Here is an 18,305-nt window from a genome sequence, read left to right as displayed (position 1 = left end):
CAGTTGAACGTCTGACTTGAGCTCGGGTCAGGATCTCACGGTTCATGAGTTTGAGCCCCATGTTGGGCTTAAATGCTGTCAGCCCAGAGCCCGCCTGGGATCCTCTGTTCCCCTCTCTCCCTGCCCCCCCCCACTCATGCTCCTCTCAAAAAATAAAAATAAGACTTTGGTATTTTCATTTTTGGTATTTTAAACTTGGGGGTTTCATTTTAAAACATGGTAATTTTCTACTATCTGGACACTATTTATTCTTGTAACTCAGCGGTTCTGAAAAAGTACCTAAGAATCACCCTAAGACCTCGCCTAACAATTGGATTCTTGGGTCTTCTCCCCAGAGATTCTCATGGGGGAGGGGGGATGTCAGGAGCTGTATCTCCTGCTGCGCCCTGTGATTCTGTAGCCGGAGGCCAGTGAACCATCAATGCGAGACATCGTTCTTCACGATGGAGCGAGATACCATGATTGTTTACCTTTTGTGGAGAGTGAGATGTTCGGTGAATTATTTCTGCTGCACTCACTGAGCAGATTTAGAAAGCCCCAACCAACACTTGGTACTCAATTGGTTTTCAGAGCCCACTCATTCGGCCCAGACGCACTAACTACTGTTTTCTTCTTGTGCGTTTTCCAAGCGGACGATATGCTTTTGGGAAAATGCAAAAAGAAAATGCCTCCCCGTGAGTCATGGATTTCACAACCAGGTTTCAGATCAGTGAGCACTTCGGTTAGCGGCTTCTGGGTTCCTGAGCGGAGGGACGAGCCCCAGGATTCCCATCTAGAGTCTGCTGCCTTGAGGACCACGCTGGTATCTTTGGCTGCAGTAATCGCTGAGGATGACTTTCGACTTGGGCTTGCTTGACCTTTGACCTGGAGATGACCTGACGCGTGTCTGTGTTCCAGGCGGAGCAGATCGGGCGGTGCGGGCTGGACGGCGATGGGGACCCGTCACGGTCGGCTTTGGGAATGGGCTCGAATGTGAGTACTAACCCCGCAGGGGCTTCTTGCTAACCCGGCGTGCTTCTCGCTGCTTCAAGGAACCTTCTAAAAATGGAATCCTAGATTCGTTTGGTTGTTAGGTTTTTGTGCTTTCAGTCTGGATAAATGCACAAAGCTGCACATGGGCTACTCGTTTACCTGCCCGTGCTACGCCTGGAGCAGGTACCAGTCAGCACGGTCAGGAGGATCCTTGCTTAGAAGGACTGAACTTACGCTCTCCGGACTCACTCCTGTACGCTCAAAAGGAGCTGATGGTTTGGGGGCCACCTGGCCCTCTTTCCCACCCTGAACCCACCAGTTCCCAAACTCCTCAACTACGCTTTGAAGGGAAATTTATTCAAGTTTTATGTATTTATTTTTTTAGTTTTATTTTGAGAGAGAGAGACAGGGGAGAGAGAGGGGGGGAGAGAGAGAATCCCAGGCGGGATCCCCACTATTCGCACGGAGCCCGATGTGGGGCTCGAACTCACGAACCATGAGGTCATGACCTGAGCCGAGATCAAGAGTCCGACGCTTAACTCACTGACCCACCCAGGTGCCCCGAAAGGATTTGTTAAAACTACCTGTGCCTTCATGTTTCAAAGTTGGCATGTAAAACTTTTCTTCATAATTAAAACATTTTTTTTCACGTTTACTTATTTTTGAGAGAGAGAAAGAGACAGAGAGACAGAGTGCAAGCAGGGAGGTACAGAGAGAGAGGGAGACACAGGATCTGAAGCGGGCTCCAGGCTCCGAGCTGTCAGCATAGAGCTTGACGTGGGGCTCAAACCCACAGATGACGAGATCATGACCTGAGCCCAAGTCAGAAGCTTAACTAACTGAGCTACCCAGGTGCCCCAAACCTTTTTTTCACGATTTTAAATACTTGAAGGAAAAGAATTCAGAGTATGTTATAAATACTGACATTTAAAGTATATCTAATAAAGATATGCTTTACCATCACATTTTAAAATTATATGGGCAAACCCTTCTACAGCGATAAGAAATTTTGCATTATTTTCCTTTTCCGTTCTGCCAGTCCCCATGTAATATTCTGTTCTAGTCAATATATATTTTATGCTTAAGGGTCTTTTATAAAGGCTTAAATGAAATGTAAGATAAAAACGTCTATCGAAATTGGATTCTTTTAAATTTCACGTGATCATAAAGCTTTAAGTAGAAAAACATTCTGACAGATTAAGTTCACATTACAGCTGCAAATAAATAAAAACAGTATAAATATGTTATGACTTTTGATATATAATTGTTGAGCATGAAAATTCACTTTTTTAGAAGTTTTTTTTTATTTTGAGTGGGGGAGAAGGGCAGACAGAGAGAGAGAGGGGAGTCCCAAACAGGCTCCATACTGGCTCAGCACGGAGCCCGACCCAGGACTCGATCCCACAGACTGTGAGATCACAACCTGAGCTAAATGAAGAGTCAGACGCTCAACCAACTGAGCCACCCCGGTGGCCCTGAGAAGTTAATTTTTTTGAAAAGATGTCACCTTTTAATAAGACAAAAAGTATTTTTTCCATTTATTTAATATATCCATTAATGAACATAATTTATGGATAAATCTAGATAAGCTTCCACATTGAATTTTGGGACTCTTTTATATTAAGCCTTGAAAAACATTTTACATAAATAAGTCTACAAAGAAGGAAAAGTTAAGCTGTCTGCAGCTTCTGCAGGTAATTCACAGAGTGATCTATTGTGAAAATGGTTTTGAATGGACTTTTTTTTCCTTAATTTTTTAATGTTTGTTTATTTTTGAGAAAGAGACAGAGCGCAAGCAGGGGAGGGGCAGAGAGAGAGGGAGACACGGAATCCGAAGCAGCTCCAGGCTCTGAACTGTCAGCCCAGAGCTCACATGGGGCTCAAACCCACGAACCGTGAGACCATGACCTGAGCCAAAGTTGGACACTTCACTGACTGAGCCACCCAGGAACCCCTCGAATGGTGTTTTATCTCTACCTGATTAAGTTCTTTTCAAATTTGTCAACAGACAAGATTTGGAGGCCATTTGACTGGTAAAGGACTTGTTACTCAATCACCCTGGAGTTACTGACTTCTGGGAGGTATAAGGAAAACCTTAGCCAGACTTATCAAATAATAATTATACTCATTCCTTGTAGGCATTTTTTTTAAATACCGTTTGAAGACTTCCTTCCTGAAGGAACAAATGTGATAGAAACAGGTGTAGACATCAAATAATATATGTGAAGAATTAAAAATTTTTTCTTTACGTTTATTTATTTCTGAGACAGAGAGAGACAGAGCATGAACGGGGGAGGGCCAGAGAGAGAGAGGGAGACACAGAATCTGAAGCAGGCTCCAGGCTCTGAGCTGTAAGCACAGAGCCCGACGCGGGGCTGGAACTCACAAAGCACAAGATCATGACCTGAGCCGAATTCGGACGCTTAACCAACTGAGCCACCCAGGCGCCCCTCATCCCAAATTTTAAATCTGTTTTTGTCAAGATCTGGGGCTTATAGCCACTTTGGTTTATGGAGAAAATTTGCCCTGTACACGAATTGGCAAAACAAGCCCTTATTTTCCAAACAAGAAGCCAAATCAAATTTAATTTGGGTTAAAAAAAAACTCACATCATACTTTAAAATTTAAGTGAATGTGTTAATACGTGTCCCCATGACAAAATGATATGACTTCTGAATCTAACAGTAGATGTGTGGAAATGTTTCAGTTCCTCACATGTCACTTTAAAAACATAGGAGTTTAATGCCCTGAATTTAATACTACTTTTCCCTTTTAGTGGTCATGGGTTTTTTTCTTAATTTTAATTTTTTTAATTATTTTTTTATATTTAAACTCAAGTTAACACAGTTTAGTCTTGGCTTCAGGAGTAGAATTTAGTGATTCATCACTTACACAGAACACCCAGTGCTCATCCCAAAAAGTGCCCTTTTTTAAAATTTTTTTTTACATTTATTTATTTTTGAGAGACAGAGGCAGAGCCCAAGTGGGGGAGGGACAGAGAGAAAAGGAGACACAGAATCCCATGCAGGCTCCAGGCTCTGAGCTGTCAGCACAGAGCCCAACACGGGGCTCGAACCCACAAAGCTCAAGATCATGACTTGAGGTGAAGTCGGATGTTCAACCGAATGAGCCACCCAGGCGGCCCCAACAAGTGTCCTTCTTAATGCCCGTCACCATTTAACCTACCCCCCACCCACTTCCCCTCCAGCTACCCTCAGTTTGTTCTCTGTATTTAAGAGTGTCTTATAAGTGCCTCCCTCTCTATTTGTATTTTGTTTTTCCTTCCCTCCGCCTGTGTTCATCTGTCGTGTTTCCTAAATTCCACATGTGAGTGAAATCATATGATATCTGTCTTTCTCCGACTGACTTATTTCACTTAGCATAATACACTCTAGTTCCATCTACGTTGTTGCAAATGGCAAGATTTCATTCTTTCTCATCGCCCTTTTTTAAAGTGTATTTCTATTTAAGAGCGAGAAAGAGTGCTAACATGCATGAAAGCAGAGGAGGGACAGAGAGAGAGAATCCCAAGCAGGCTCCACGCTGTCAGCACAGAGCCGGGCGCAAAGCTCCATGCCACGACCCTGGGATCCTGACCTGAGCTGAAATCAAGAGGTGATGCTCAACCAGTTGAGCCACCCAGACGTCCCTTAATGGCTATATTTTAATGCTCTGTGAAAATCAGCTCTCAGCTGTCAAGACAACCAAATCTCATTGGTTTCCAGTTTGAGGAAGGATTTACACGTGGCCGGAGCTGAGGCCGTACTTGAGCTAGATGCGGCCGCAGGCACCTGTCCACAGAAGTGCCTGTAACCATTCTTATCTTTGTCTAAATAACCCTGAATAAAATTACCTAATGATTTTTAAGACAATCTCGTCTTTAGTTGTGTAATCTATGCAGGTTTTTACCTGCCCTGACCACATCAGCAATGCCATTTGCTTTGCGAAAAAACAGACTTAAATCCGCTGAGAATGGTTTGAAATGTCCGTTGACTCATTAGTCTGTAATTTTGGTCTCAATTTTGGCCACAAATTATTGGATAATGTCTTCGAGGAGCGCTTGGGTGGCTCACTCGGTTGAGCGTCTGACTTTTGATTTTGGCTCAGGTCGTGATCCCATGGTCGTGAGATTGAGCCCTGCGGCGGGCTCTGTGCTGACTGTGGAGCCTGCTTAAGATTCTCTCTCTCCATCTCTCTCTCTCTCTCTCTCTCTCTCTCTCTCTCTGTCTCCCTCTGCCCCTCCCTCATTCGCGCACATGCACACGTGTTCTGTCTCTTTAAAAAAAAAAAAAGTCTTCCAATATTTCATACACTCTATAAGCTACATTTGTGTTTGAGTAAGGAGTCTGTTTAATTACACTGGAGGGCTTGGCCGCTCACACCTTTTTACTTACTGCAGTTAAGTATTACAGCTTTTTCTACAGCAAAGAATGGCCGCATAAATTTTGTTGTGGGCGTTGCTAATCTGTGTGAGTTTTTTTCTCAGTGCGATGTAAGAAAATACATTTATGATATAGATAAATAGAACCTAGGCAAAAACTTCATAGGAACTGTTCAAAGCGTTTATAAGAAAAATTACAAAATTCCACAGAGGCACACAAAAGTAGAATTGTACACGTGGAAGGCATACCGTGTTCTTAAATATGAAGATTCAACATTATTCTGTTGATTGGGTTTTGTCATAGAGCTAAATAAATTGGTTATAAAGTTTACTTGGAAAAATAAACAAGCAATGACTAGCCAGGAAAACTCTGAAAGGCAAGGAGGGTGGAAAAGCCTAACTAGTTTTAAAATGCTTCTTAAGGGGTGCCTGTGTGGCTCAGTCAATTAAGCATCTGACTTCGGCTCAGGTCATGATCTCGCAGTCCAATCCGTGGGTTTGAGCCCCGAGTTGGGCTCTGTGCTGACAGCTCAGAGCCTGGAGCCTGCTTCGGATTCTGTGTCTCCCTTTCCCTCTGCCCCTTCCCTGCTCTCACTCTGTCTCTCTCTCTCTCTCTCTCTCTCTCAAAAATAAATAAACATTAAAAAAAACTTTTTTAAAATAAATAAATAAAATGCTCCTTAAGCCTCTGTAATTCAGACCGTGTCATATTGGCCACAGTAGCTCAGTGGAACCCAATAGAAAATCTGGAGCGAGTTGAAGACAGAAATTGATATACAATTTGGCCACATGTCAAATCAGTGGAGGAAAATAATCTTATTAATTCAGGAATTTGAGATCACTGAATAGCCCTACAGAGAAAGATAAAATCGTGTACATTTTCACCATAAATATGAGGGTAAAAAACAAATGAATCAGAAATGTAAATGTAAAAATTGAAACCATACAGTTACTAGCAGAAAATAGGAGTGAATTCATCTGCAAATTGAGAGTAGGGGATACTTTCCTAAACACTGGTGAATTTGACTGCAAGGGAAACTAAATTCTTGAATAACAAAAGAGAGGGAGAGAAGGAGGGAAAGGGAATGTTATAAGCAAAGTAAATGTCCAGATGATGAATGTGGGACCAGGGCTCTTAGAAAAGCAATGGCAACCATAAATAAGTGAAATCATAGGGCATTTGTCTTTCTCTGTCTGACTTTATCTTATTTAGTGTGATTCCCTGTAGGTCCATCAACGTCAGTGCAATTGGCAAGATTTCATTTTTTTCTATGGCCGAATAATATTCTGTCATACATCTTTTCTATGCATTCAGTTATATATGGGATCAAAAAAAATAAAAAGCAAACAGAAATGGACTCATAAAAACAGAACAAACTGGTGGTTGTCGGAGGGGTGAGTGTGGGGGGAATGGGCGAAGTAAGCGAAGGGGATTAAGACCTACAAGCTTCCAGTCACTGGGAAGAAAAATACAGCTCAGAGAATGTAGTTGATAATATTGTAATAATGTTGTACAATGTGACACTACACTTACCGTGGTGGGCATTGAATGATGTAGAGACATGTTGATTCCCTATGTTGTACGCCTGACACGAATACAACATTGTGTATCTACTTCAAATTAAAAAAAAAAAAAAAAAAGAACGAAAGAAAGAAAAAGGGGGCTCCTGGGTGGCTTAGTCAGTTAAGCGTCCGACTCTTGGTTCTGGCTCAGGTCATGATCTCACGGTTTGTGCGTCGGACACCCATATCGGGCTTGGGATTCTCTCCCTCCCTCTCTCTCTGCCCCTCCCTGGCTTGCTACCTCTCTCTCTCTCTCCCTCCCTCCCCTCAAAAATAAATAAATAAACAAACATTAAAAAAAGGTGACCTTCTGACCAAGAGAGATATTCATAGAAAGTTCGCAGAAAAAGAGGTGTAAGCGATGCCTAAATAAATGGAAAGTGCTCAGATTCACTCCTAATGAGAAATAGAAGTTAAACCTACAGCAAACTTCCCTTTCACCTCTTCCGGGGTCTGTTTGAACAGTACAAAGCTGGAAAAGGAGAAAGAGCCTTATATGCCTATGGAGTGTTTTCTGGGATTTTTTTTTTTAATGAAAGGCAACTTTTACTGGACTTTTAAGTGTCCAACCTCGGCTCAGGTCATGATCTCATGGTTTGCGGGTTCAAACCCCGAGTCGGGCTCTGCAATGACAGCTAGGAGCCTGCTTGGGATTCCTTCCCTCCCTGTCTCCATCTCTCTCTCTCTCTCTCTCTCTCTCTCTCTCTCTCTTTCTCTCTCTCCCCCTCTCGCCCCCCTCTTCCCTACACACGCTCTCTCTCTCTCTCTCTCTCTCAAAACAGATAAATAAACTTAAAAAAAAAAAAAAGGACTCCCTTGCTAGTGGATCAGGAAGGACTTCCAAGCGCTGCCGGGAGAGTGTGTTGAGTCAGTGCTGCCACTAGGGGTCAGTGTTTTCACAAGCAGAGTGAATCCTGCTGACACTCTGTCGTCCTGGCCTGGAAAGAGCCCAAATTCCCTGTTTGGAATGTCCACAAATTGCGAGTAGAAAGCTATGTCCTGAGGGCTGAGCCACAGGTGTGTGAGGTAGAACTGAGTTTTGTTCTAAAGCAATTTCGAAGAGAGCTATGGTGATGGCTTTGTCCCTTTCGCTCTTTTTATTTTTTTTTTAAGTTTATTTTGAGAGAGAGAGAGCACGAGCAGGGGAGGGGCAGGGAGAAAGGGAGAGAGAGAGAATCCCAAGCTGACAGCGCAGGGTGCGACACGGGGCTCAAACTCACGAACCATGAGATCATGAGCTGAGCCGAAGTGGGATGCTCAACGGACCGAGCCGCCCAGGCGCCCCATGTTGTATATTTTCTTGCGCCTGTCTTTCTACAGACACCCAGGGCCAGCCTCGTGATACACAGCTGTGATTGCCTCCCCGGAGCTCTGTGCCGTTCACAATGTGCTCTATCTCAGCGTGGTCTCTTTGTAATTTGTTATGACTCAGGCGGTGAGCAGCTTCTCTCTCGAATCATCTCAGTTGACTGGGATGCAGCAGAACTCTGCCCCTTCTTTGAGAAGCAGGCTCTGAATTCAGCAACCATCGCTGCCTGGTTTTGTTGACACAGCGGAGTCGTGGAGTAGCAAAAGCTGAATGACGTTAAGCTCTTTCTTAAGAGCTCTCTGCTTAATGTATCTTAAGCCAGGTACCGTTCATGTGCAGCCAGTGAAAATTGATTTCCACATAGTTTGACGCTATGTGTCTGATGCTAAAGGCACACATTTAGGGGGCACCTGGGTGGCTCAGTCAGTTACGCGTCCGACTTCGGCAGGTCATGATCTTGCAGCTCGTGAGTTCGAGCTCCGTCAGGCTCTTTGCTGACAGCTCGGAGCCTGGAGCCCGCTTCCGGTTCTGTGTCTTCCTGTCTCTCTGCCCCTCCCCCACTCATTCTCTCTCTCTCTCTCTCTCTCTCTCTCTCTCTCTCTCTCCCCCCATCAGAAATAAATGAACACTAAAAAAAAATAAAACTAAAGGCAGACGCTTAGCTGAAGCAAAGCCAGGTCGCATAAGGAAAAAAAGTTATTCGTGCCAAAGCTCATCCCAGTTGCCCAACACTCTAAATTTTTGTGCAGAGATTTTAAATGCTGGTTTCTCTCATTGGAAAGGGAAAGTAGCGGGAATTGCAGACCTAGAGGCGATGGTCCACAGTTCCGGCGACAGTGGTGGGGATTGTGAGTTTCTACTTCTGCCCTTGAGCTACGTGTTGGCCAGGGGTTGGGATGACCCAGGAGGGGTGCCAGCGGCCCCCTTTGCAAATGCCTGCTGGACACTAATGTCACCCAGGGCCCATCCTGTTCGACGATCAGGACGCTGTAAAGAGGAAGGGGGACAGAACTAGGGCAGAAGCGGGTGAGAGAGAAACTTTATTTTGATGTTTTTGATGAGTCACAGTGATATCGATTGTTTTCTTTTTATAAATTTTTTTCAGTGTTTATTCATTTTTGAAAGAGACAGAGCGTGAGTAGGGGAGGGGCAGAGAGAGACAGAGACAGAATCCAAAGCAGGCTCCAGGCTCCCAGCTGTCAGCAAAGAACCCGATGTGGGGCTCGAACCCATGAACCGTGAGATCATGACCTGAGCCGAAGTCGGATGCTCAACCAACTCAGCCACCCAGGCGCCCCATCCATTGTTTTCTTAAACAAAATTGTCCCAAGTTGTTACTGCCTCCTTTAGAATGTCCTCCCTTGCACCGGAACTGTGGACGATGGCCGCTCTTGAGTACCTGTCACCCAGGGCTCCCACATTTCTTTCTTATGTCGGCCCTTGTTGCCCCTAGCAGGGAGCAGCGGTACCCCGGTGCCCGGAGGGATGAATACTTTCCTGTGCGCTCTCTGTGCCAGAGTCACGTGTCTCTCTGCAGCCAGCAGACTGGCACCTTTTACCAGGAGGACCCCGCGAACCACCCAGGCTGCTGTCTGAAAAGCAAGTGAAGGGGACACTATGGGGAGGGGGAGATTAATTCTACTCTTCGGAAGTGGAGACCAGAAGTTAGGGCACCCAGGTTAGAGACATGGACTGCACGTATATCTACTTCCTGTCACATAATCCGGGAATAATACTCTGGATATTGCCCGCTCAGCGGGTACCCTGAGGGAAGTTGAGTCTGGGGCCTCGTTCTATAGCACGATGAACGCTGTGGGACCATTCCAGAGCAGAACGGAGGGGCAAGTTAGGAGCAAAGGGTCGACGAGATCTGGAGGCTGACCATGGTCATTCTCAAAAAGGGACAGTTGAACGTGAGGCATACGTGCTGATCACACCTGTGCTACATGTCGAGAGCCAGAAACCAGTCACCTTCTCAGGCTTTCTACTTAGGGCTGTTGTTTAAAATAGTAGAGGATCCCACCCCCCCCCCCCAGTCAAAAGTCTAGGGCCAGACTGCTCCACTCGTCAGTTCTACCAAACATTCGAAGTAGAATTAATTGTCCTTCTCCAGCTTCCAAAAAATGGGAGAGGAGGGAACACTTCCAACTCATTTTGCGAGGCCGGCATTACCCTGATAATCAGTTCAGTATCCATGATGGACATAGATGCTGAAATCCTCAACAAAGTATTAAGAAACTGAATTTGACAATTCATTGAGGGGATCATCTAGCACGATTTATTGAATCGACGTGACACAGCACATTAACAAAATCAAGGATAAAAAAATCTATAGGATCATCTCAATAGATGCCAAAAAAGCGTATGACAAAAGCCAACATCCATTTATGATAAAAAAAAAACACTCAACAAAGTGGGGATAGAGGGAAGTCACCTCAACGTATTAAAGACCATGCATGACAAACCCCTTGTTAACATCATACCTAATGGTCAAAAGCTGGAAGCTTGTCCTCTAAGATCAAGAACAAGACCAGGATGTCCCCCACTCCACTTTTATTCGACACAGTTGTGGAAGTCCTAGCTACAGCAATTTGTCAAAAAAACAAAAACAAAAACAAAAACAAAAACACACACACACAAAACAAATAAGGCGTCCAAGTTGGAAAGGAAGAATTATCACCATTTGCAGATGAGATGGTATTATGTAGAGAAAACTTTAAAGACACCATCAAAAAACTGTTAAAAGTAATAAATACATTCACTAAGTTCGCAGCATACAAAATCAGTATACAGACATCTGTGACGTTATATGCTAATAAAAAACCACTAGGAAGAGAAATTAAGAAAACAACCCCATTTACAGTTGCATCAAAAAGAATAAAATAGGAATAAATTTAACCAAGAGGGTGAAAGACCTACATGTTGAAAATTATAAGACATTAATAAAAGAAATTGAAGAAGACCCAAATAAATAGATATCCCATGCTCATGGATTGCAAGAGTGAATATGAAAATATACCAAAGCAATCTACAGATTCCTTATAATCCCTATCAAGATTCCAATCACATTTTTCAAAGAAATAGAACAAATAATCATAAAATATGTAGATATCCACAAAAAACCCCGAATAGCCAAAGGAATTTTGAGAAAGAAGCTGGAGGCATCGCGGTATTTGATTTCAAACCGTATTACAAAGCTATAGTAATGAATACAGTATAACATTAGCATAAAAGCAGATGCATAGACCAATGACACAGAATAAAGAGCCCAGAAAGAAACCCATGCACGTATGGTCAATTAATTTACAGAGGAGCCAAGAATATACAATGGGAAAAGGATAATGTCTTCGGTAAACAGTGTTGGGAAAACTGGACCACTCTCTTACACGTACACACAGATTAACTCACAATGGATTAGAGACTTGAACTTAAGACCTGAAACCATAAAACTCCTAGAAGAAAACATAAGCAGGAGGCTCCTTGATATCAGTCTTGGTGATGATTTTTTTTTTTTTAATCTGATGCCCAAAGCAAAGGCAACCACAAAATCTCCAGCAATTTTCATGTAATGACACATATTAAATGCGTTCATTTCTCAGGGTGCCTGGGCGGCTCAGTCATTTAAGCTCCCACTCTTGGTTCAACTCAGGTCATGATCTCACGGTTCTTAGGTTTGAGCTGCAAGTCAGGCTCTGCTCTGACAGGGTGGAGCCTGCTTGGGATTCTCTCTCTCCCCCTCTCTCTGCCCCTCCCCTGTTCATGCGCACGTGCTCTCTCTCTCTCTCTGTCACTAGATAAACTTAAACAATGTGTTAATTTTTCATTATGATTTTGGTAGTGGAATTATTAAATATTCCAGTAATAAAATATGAATGAATATTAACAAAGTTCATTTTCAATTAAATTTTAAAATCTCCATAAGCAAATTGAACTATGAATATCCATTAACCAAAGAAAAAGCAACTCAGTGATGAAATGTCCCTGCACAAGTAAATTTGGGGAGATTATATTTACATTTGTGTACACATATGGATGATTCCCTCTTAGTTTTACTCTAGTTACTTGAAAATTGCCCTTTGCAACGATGTGGGTGGAGTTGGAGAGTATAATGCTAAGCGAAATAAGTCAAAGACAAGTACCGTACGATGTCACTCATGTGGAATTTAAGAAACAAAACAGACGAGCAAAGGGAAAGAAAAAAGAGGGGGGGGGGGAGGGAGGGAGGGAGGCAAACCAGAAACAGACTCCTAACTAGAGAGAACAAACTGATGGTTAACCAGACAGGACGGAGGTGAGTGAAATAGCAGATGGGGGTTAAGAGTACAGTGATCATAATGAAAAATAATAAAATAATAAAAAAGATAAAATCACTAACAAAGCTACAAAAAAAATAATAAAATTAGAAAAATTAAAAAAAAAAAAAGGGGGCCACCTGGCTGGCTCATTCGGTAAAGCGTGCAACTCTTGATCTTGAACGTGGGTCGTGAGTTCAAGTCCCACGTTGGGCACGGAGCCTACTTCAAAAAAAAAAGAAAAAGAAAAGTCTGCTACGTATCTTGCGACTGAATGTAACTACCAGCCATAATAACGGGTAGCCACAAAGCAAAGTTAGCGGTGATACATTACTTAAAAGCAACAACGGCACATTTGAAAGCCTAGTCGACTAATTTTAACGTAAATGGCGAGCCAGTAAAAGGCATCCTTTGTGCCGTGGGAGTCAGCACGTGAGCAGTGGGAACCTGACAGTCCCCCGTGGCCACCAGGAGCCACCAAAGACGACAAAACCCGAATCCCGGGGAAACTCGAGCCATATGTGAGTTTAATGCTCTGAGCACAAACTAATGACGACTTCCAGCAGGCTAGAGCAGGTGGGCCTCTGCCAGAGGGACACGTGGGGGTCTTGTGACCACAGCTGTAGAAGGAGGTCTGTGGTGTGGGTGGTGAAGATCCTTGAGGCCCAGCCAGGGAGGCGGGATTGGACTTCGAGAATGAGCTGGAACAGCTGAGAATTCCCATTTCAGGCATGAGACACAGAAAGGCCTAGAAGCCCCCAGCCCCGGTGTCCACCCCCCCCCCCCCCACCGCCAAGATCACGGGCAGATTGTACTGCAAGTGTGAGAGGTTTCTCCAAGTGGACTCATGGTCTGGGCCTCTGCCTGCTCCTCCATAGTAAGGAGCACGGGTGGGGGTGGTCTGGGGGGAGGGGGGCGGCAGAGCCCACTGTGACAGAGTCCCCTGAAGGAAGGACTACCTGGGAACCGGACACAGTGGCAGTTAGCGGTTAGTTGTCATTCTTCTCTCCTGCTTTTGGCCTGGCACGTGAGCTAACAACAGGAGTGGGCTAGGATGGTTTCCGGAACAATGCAGAGGGAGGGGAGGGGAGAAATGTGGACCGTGGCCTCAACAGCACCGAAGGGGTGCTGAACGTGTTGATAGCACGAGGGGTCCCCCCCGGTGCTATTCACCAAGCCGCAGATCCAAGGACGTCCCTAGTAACACATTGGGGGGCACCTGGGTGGCTCAGTGGGTTGAGCATCCGACTTCGGCTCAGGTCATGATCTCACAGTTCGTGGGTTTGAGCCCCGCATCGGGCTCCACGCTGACAGCTCAGAGCCTGGAGCCCGCTTCAGATTCTGTGTCTCCCTCTCTCTCTGCTCCTCCCCTGCTCACACTCTGTCTCTCTCTCTCAAAAATAAAGATTAAAAAAAAATTTTTTTTAAAGTCAGGACTTTGAAATAAGTCTGTGTTCTGTCCCGAGATCACGAGCCCCAGGTGGCTCTCAAACACAGACCACTGAGGTGCCTGGACAGCTGGGGTAAGGACGGGCCACCGGCCAGCAGATGGTGAGGTCCCCTGGGTGCGTCCTCCTGGGGCGTCCCCAGGCCAGGAGTGAGCCAAGCCCTCGGTCTCTTTCTGACCTGGAGGAAATGATCGAAGTCCTGTGCTCATGGGGTCAACTGGGAAGTTGCCCCGCTAGCTGTTGCTGGTGTTGCTGCTTTGCCCTGGCTTCCTCTTGGCCAAGAAGTCACAGGGCTGGCTGCACGTTGCAGGTCCACTGTCCCCGACCCTGAGGGACTGCTGCTTCTCCCTTTGCATTTTCTTGGCAAGCAGACCGTGTCACGAAAGGGACACCCTGACTCTCAGGGCTTCCTTCTCTTTTTAAAAAGCCTGGAGCCTTTCTTTCCCCACCTCGTTCTTAGCCACAGCAGTCAGTACCCCCTGGGGACTCTGGGAAGGATGGGCAGGGCTGCAGAGGTGACGCACTTCCTCCGCCGGGCACCTGCTTTCTGATCGGGAATACTCCACTCGGAGCAGAGATGAGCTGGTGCATCCCAGGGCGCAGGGACTCGACCTACCCACGGGTCCCCCCGAGAGGAGGACCTTTCGGGTTGTGGGTGACACGGGGCCGCGTGGGATGGCAGCTGGCATGCGACATTTATAGACAGCTTGGTTGTCTTTAGCGCAGAACCATAGAACTCGAATGTAAGTAATGCATTTAGATTGAAAAACCTAAGCGCACGGCAGCCTGGGAGCGATCAGGCTCTCTAGGAGTTCACGCTAAGAGGACCGGAGATTCTGATTGGTCACAGGACCAACATGCGGACAGGTGGACGGGTGTGCATTGTTTCTGTGTGCTCAGTGCGAGCATGGTCATTACCAGACACACAGGGTTCTGCCGAGAGATGATCAGATCAATACGGGGAGGAGCTGCAGGTTCCAGGTCTTAGGGGAGGAGGGCAGGGGAGCCTCTGGCCCTGGAGGCAGTGACTCCTCTCCTAAAAAATCCTACAGAGCATCTGGCTCGTATCCGGGTGAGAAGTCGACACCCCACCCTTAAGTCTCTGTCATTTTTTTTCCACTTTATTTTTTTAAATTTTTTTAATTTTTGCTTATTTTTGAGAGGAAGAAACAGAATGTGAGCAGGAGAGGGGCAGAGAGAGAGGGAGACCCAGAATCCCAAGCAGGCTCCAGGCTCTGAGCCATCAGCACAGATCCCGATGTGGGGCTCGAACCCACAAACCAAGAGATCATGACCTGAGCCAAAGTCGGACGCTCAACCGACTGAGCCACCCAGGCGCCCCTTAAGTCTCCGTAATTTTGCCCTGGGGGAAATAGAGCACTTTCCAGAAAGCCAGCTCCCCTTGGTTAGGAGACCCCTAACCCTTTGAGTTTTGGAGCTTCCTGTCCCTGTCTTCAGGGACCTTCCGACCCTGAATAGCCACAGGTGGCCTTCATGTGCAGAACGATGTCAACCAGAATCATCTTCTGAAAGTGGCCACGTGGTTTGTCACCCTTGTCTCATTGTCCAGGCCGAAAGAAGCCTGGACGGAGTTTCTGCTTCCTCCCGGAGGATTGAGAATTACCTGCCCCCTGCAGCGTCTCCTGGAAATGGTAACATTTCTGTCCAGCACAATCAAACTATAAGAAGAATAGCAACCACGTGAATGTATTTTTAATGACCCGTGTCAGCTCTGTGTATTGGGGTCCTTCCCGGAACACGGAGGCGAGGTTTCTGGGGTGGATGGTTGATGCGAATCCTGGCGTGGGCTCAGCCCATGCTGTGTGCCTTTCCTGGATAGTCGGCACATGGGGTTGCTCTGCCGAGGCACCACCAGGGTGCCCAGGCCACTTAGGTGACGATTGGGCCACGGCGTGGCCGTTCTCTGCATCGCAACACGGTTTGGCTCCCCCTCTTTGCCTCCAGTGCCCAGAGGTCTGTGGAAGACACAGCACTTTGTCCTGTGTGTGTGTGTGCCCGTTCGAGCAAATGGACCCGCCAGTGTAAACGTTGCTCATAAAATGAGAGAGAGCACCATAGCCAGAGAGGATGGTGAGCTCGTGACTCTCGAAGGCGGCGTGATGTGGGGAGAAACCTGAAGCCTGGATGCACCTGACCATGACCCTCGGGTGGGCAAGGTTCCAGGGCGTCCCGGGGAGAAATTATCCACCACCGTGGTCCTCAGAACTCGGGTCCTTGTGGCCCTTCTGGCAATCGTTAGGCGGCAGATGCTGGTGTTTCACACTGACTCACGGACGGCCGAGGAAAAACTGGGCAAATGGCAGAACAGGGCACCCTTGGTAGGGTGCCCTTTTGTGGAGGACGAGCTAGCTTCAGGCTCGGATGTAGGGAGAGGGATGCCCGTTCAGTGAACCAGCAGGCCAGCCTGCTGTCCAGGCCGGGAGGCCCTGTGCAGAGCCTCACAGCTAATCCTGATGGAGGGCAGATGACATTTGTCTCAGGGACTGGGCACGATAATCCAGAAATCGAGGCTGAGCTCTCTGTGATAAGAGGGGTTGCTGAGAGATGCTTCACGCAGAAGCGAGTTACTGTATGTGTGTATGTATGTGTGTGTTTTCACACACACACACAAGCACACACTACACGACTAGGGGGACGTTGTTCAGCAGAGGCTGGCCGGGGTGGTGATTCTGCAGGACCGGGGAGCTCTCCTGAGGCATCCACACACACACCCCTTTGCTGAGATTCGGGAAAGCTCACTTCCTCCTTGGCCTCTTGGTGAAAATACCTGAGGGGCCCCCCGGTAGGGAAGGTTGGCCAGCTTCCCGGGGAGGAAGCAGGGAGAGTTTGCTGTTTATGCTGCCCGGAAAGGAAACAAGTCAAAAGGGAACCTCACATGCTAGGAAGAGCCTCTGGGTCACCGCCATCTGAAGGATACTAGGGAAGTGGGGCTCCAGTGGGAAGTCAGGAGGATACCCCGACTGGCAAGAGGGAGGGACTGGAGAGCATCATACTTCTGCGCAAGGCTAGCGGAGGTGACCTTAGAATCCAGCCGGGAGAGACTGGTGCTCCCAGAGGGAAGAAAAGAGAAGACAGACCCTCCCTCCTCTCTGGCGCCTGGCCCTGGGCGCCACCTGTCCCACGCCACCCAGTGACCGGGCTAGTGAGGGTGGAGAAGCTGTTCTTGGCTCAAGGCTAGGAGGCCTCGGGGACATGGCCAAGGGCAGGCTGGCGGAGAGCCCGCCATGGGAATGTCTTTGGGAGAGCCCAGTCTGCCCACAGAAGCCTGCCCTTGACCTATAACCTGGAGCCGGGTCCCGCCAGCTCCCCCATATCCCACCCACAAAGATGAGAGCATCTCACCCTCTCAGGCCTGCTCCCCAGTTTCCTGATGGCTTGCAGCCATCCTCCTTAACAGTCCCGGTGGTTCCATTTTCCTCCGGGCTTGTTCCCGTCACAGCAGAGACTGAGTAGAACACTGCTGACCTCCTGTGACGCCCCTGTGTCACGTGCCTCCAGATGGGAAAATCTGCCTCTGCTCTCTGGGTCAGTCCTCTGACTCCCTGGCTTCCCCGGGCCCCCAGGCTGGCCACCCCCAGGCTCTGGGATGTGCAGCTCCCATCAGCCACCTTCCTCCTGACCCTCTTTTTATCTGAACAAAAGTTAACTTCTTCACGAAAGACGTCAGGAGAGCTGCACCCCAGAAGCACAGGGTGACAAAGGAGAATCTCGAGTAACCTGCCCAGGGCTTTGCAGGCCACCTTAGGATGTGTGTGCCCAGAGGTCCCCTCCCTGTTGCCTTGAAGACATGCATTGGACCAGCTGAGCATCCTTTGGGGCATCAGGGCCTCTGAGAGACGGGTCAGGGGTGGGGCCACTGGTAATTTGTTAGTGGTAAAGTACCAGAGTTTATGAGTGATTTACTGAAAGCACACAAAAGGCGTAGAAGGTGTGCCCTGGAAAAACACCGCCATTCGCCTTGTGATGCGCTGTCCGAGGGCACCTCCAAGGGTTGGGTTGCGGGTCTTGGACAGACGCTGCTTGCGAAGGTTAGTCACGCACGCAAATACCAGCCACCGTGAAGGTCGGGGGCCTCCCCAAAATGCCAGTGGCTGATGCTGTGAGTCTGTCCCCGCAGAGAGAAGGAACAGCAAAGCACCAGTAAGCCGGGCAGTGTGGTGTGATGGCTGGGGGCGGAGATTCTGGAACGGTGATACTTAACCTCGGTTTTTGACCCGTCGTTCTTAAATCTTAACCATCACAAGGAGATGCCTCGTGGGCAGCAAGCACATGAAAGGATGCTTGACATCACGATGAACTGGGGGACTGCAAATCCAAAC

The 18,305-nt window shown here is 47.2% G+C and overlaps 1 protein-coding gene across 1 annotated transcript in view; it reads left to right on the top strand.

Annotated features, from left to right (window-relative positions):
• Window positions 1-18,305, top strand: part of COBL (cordon-bleu WH2 repeat protein) — a 188,875-nt gene that overhangs the window by 46,745 nt on the left and 123,825 nt on the right. Inside the window, exon 11 of the mRNA XM_042977199.1 lies at window positions 898-972. Within this exon, the coding sequence (XP_042833133.1) occupies window positions 898-972 (75 nt within the window). The remainder of the gene's footprint in view (window positions 1-897; window positions 973-18,305) is intronic.

The sequence above is a fragment of the Panthera tigris genome, chromosome A2, assembly GCF_018350195.1.
Source record: "Panthera tigris isolate Pti1 chromosome A2, P.tigris_Pti1_mat1.1, whole genome shotgun sequence".
Classification (NCBI taxonomy): Eukaryota; Metazoa; Chordata; class Mammalia; order Carnivora; family Felidae; genus Panthera; species Panthera tigris.
This window is presented reverse-complemented; position numbering and strand designations above follow the sequence as displayed.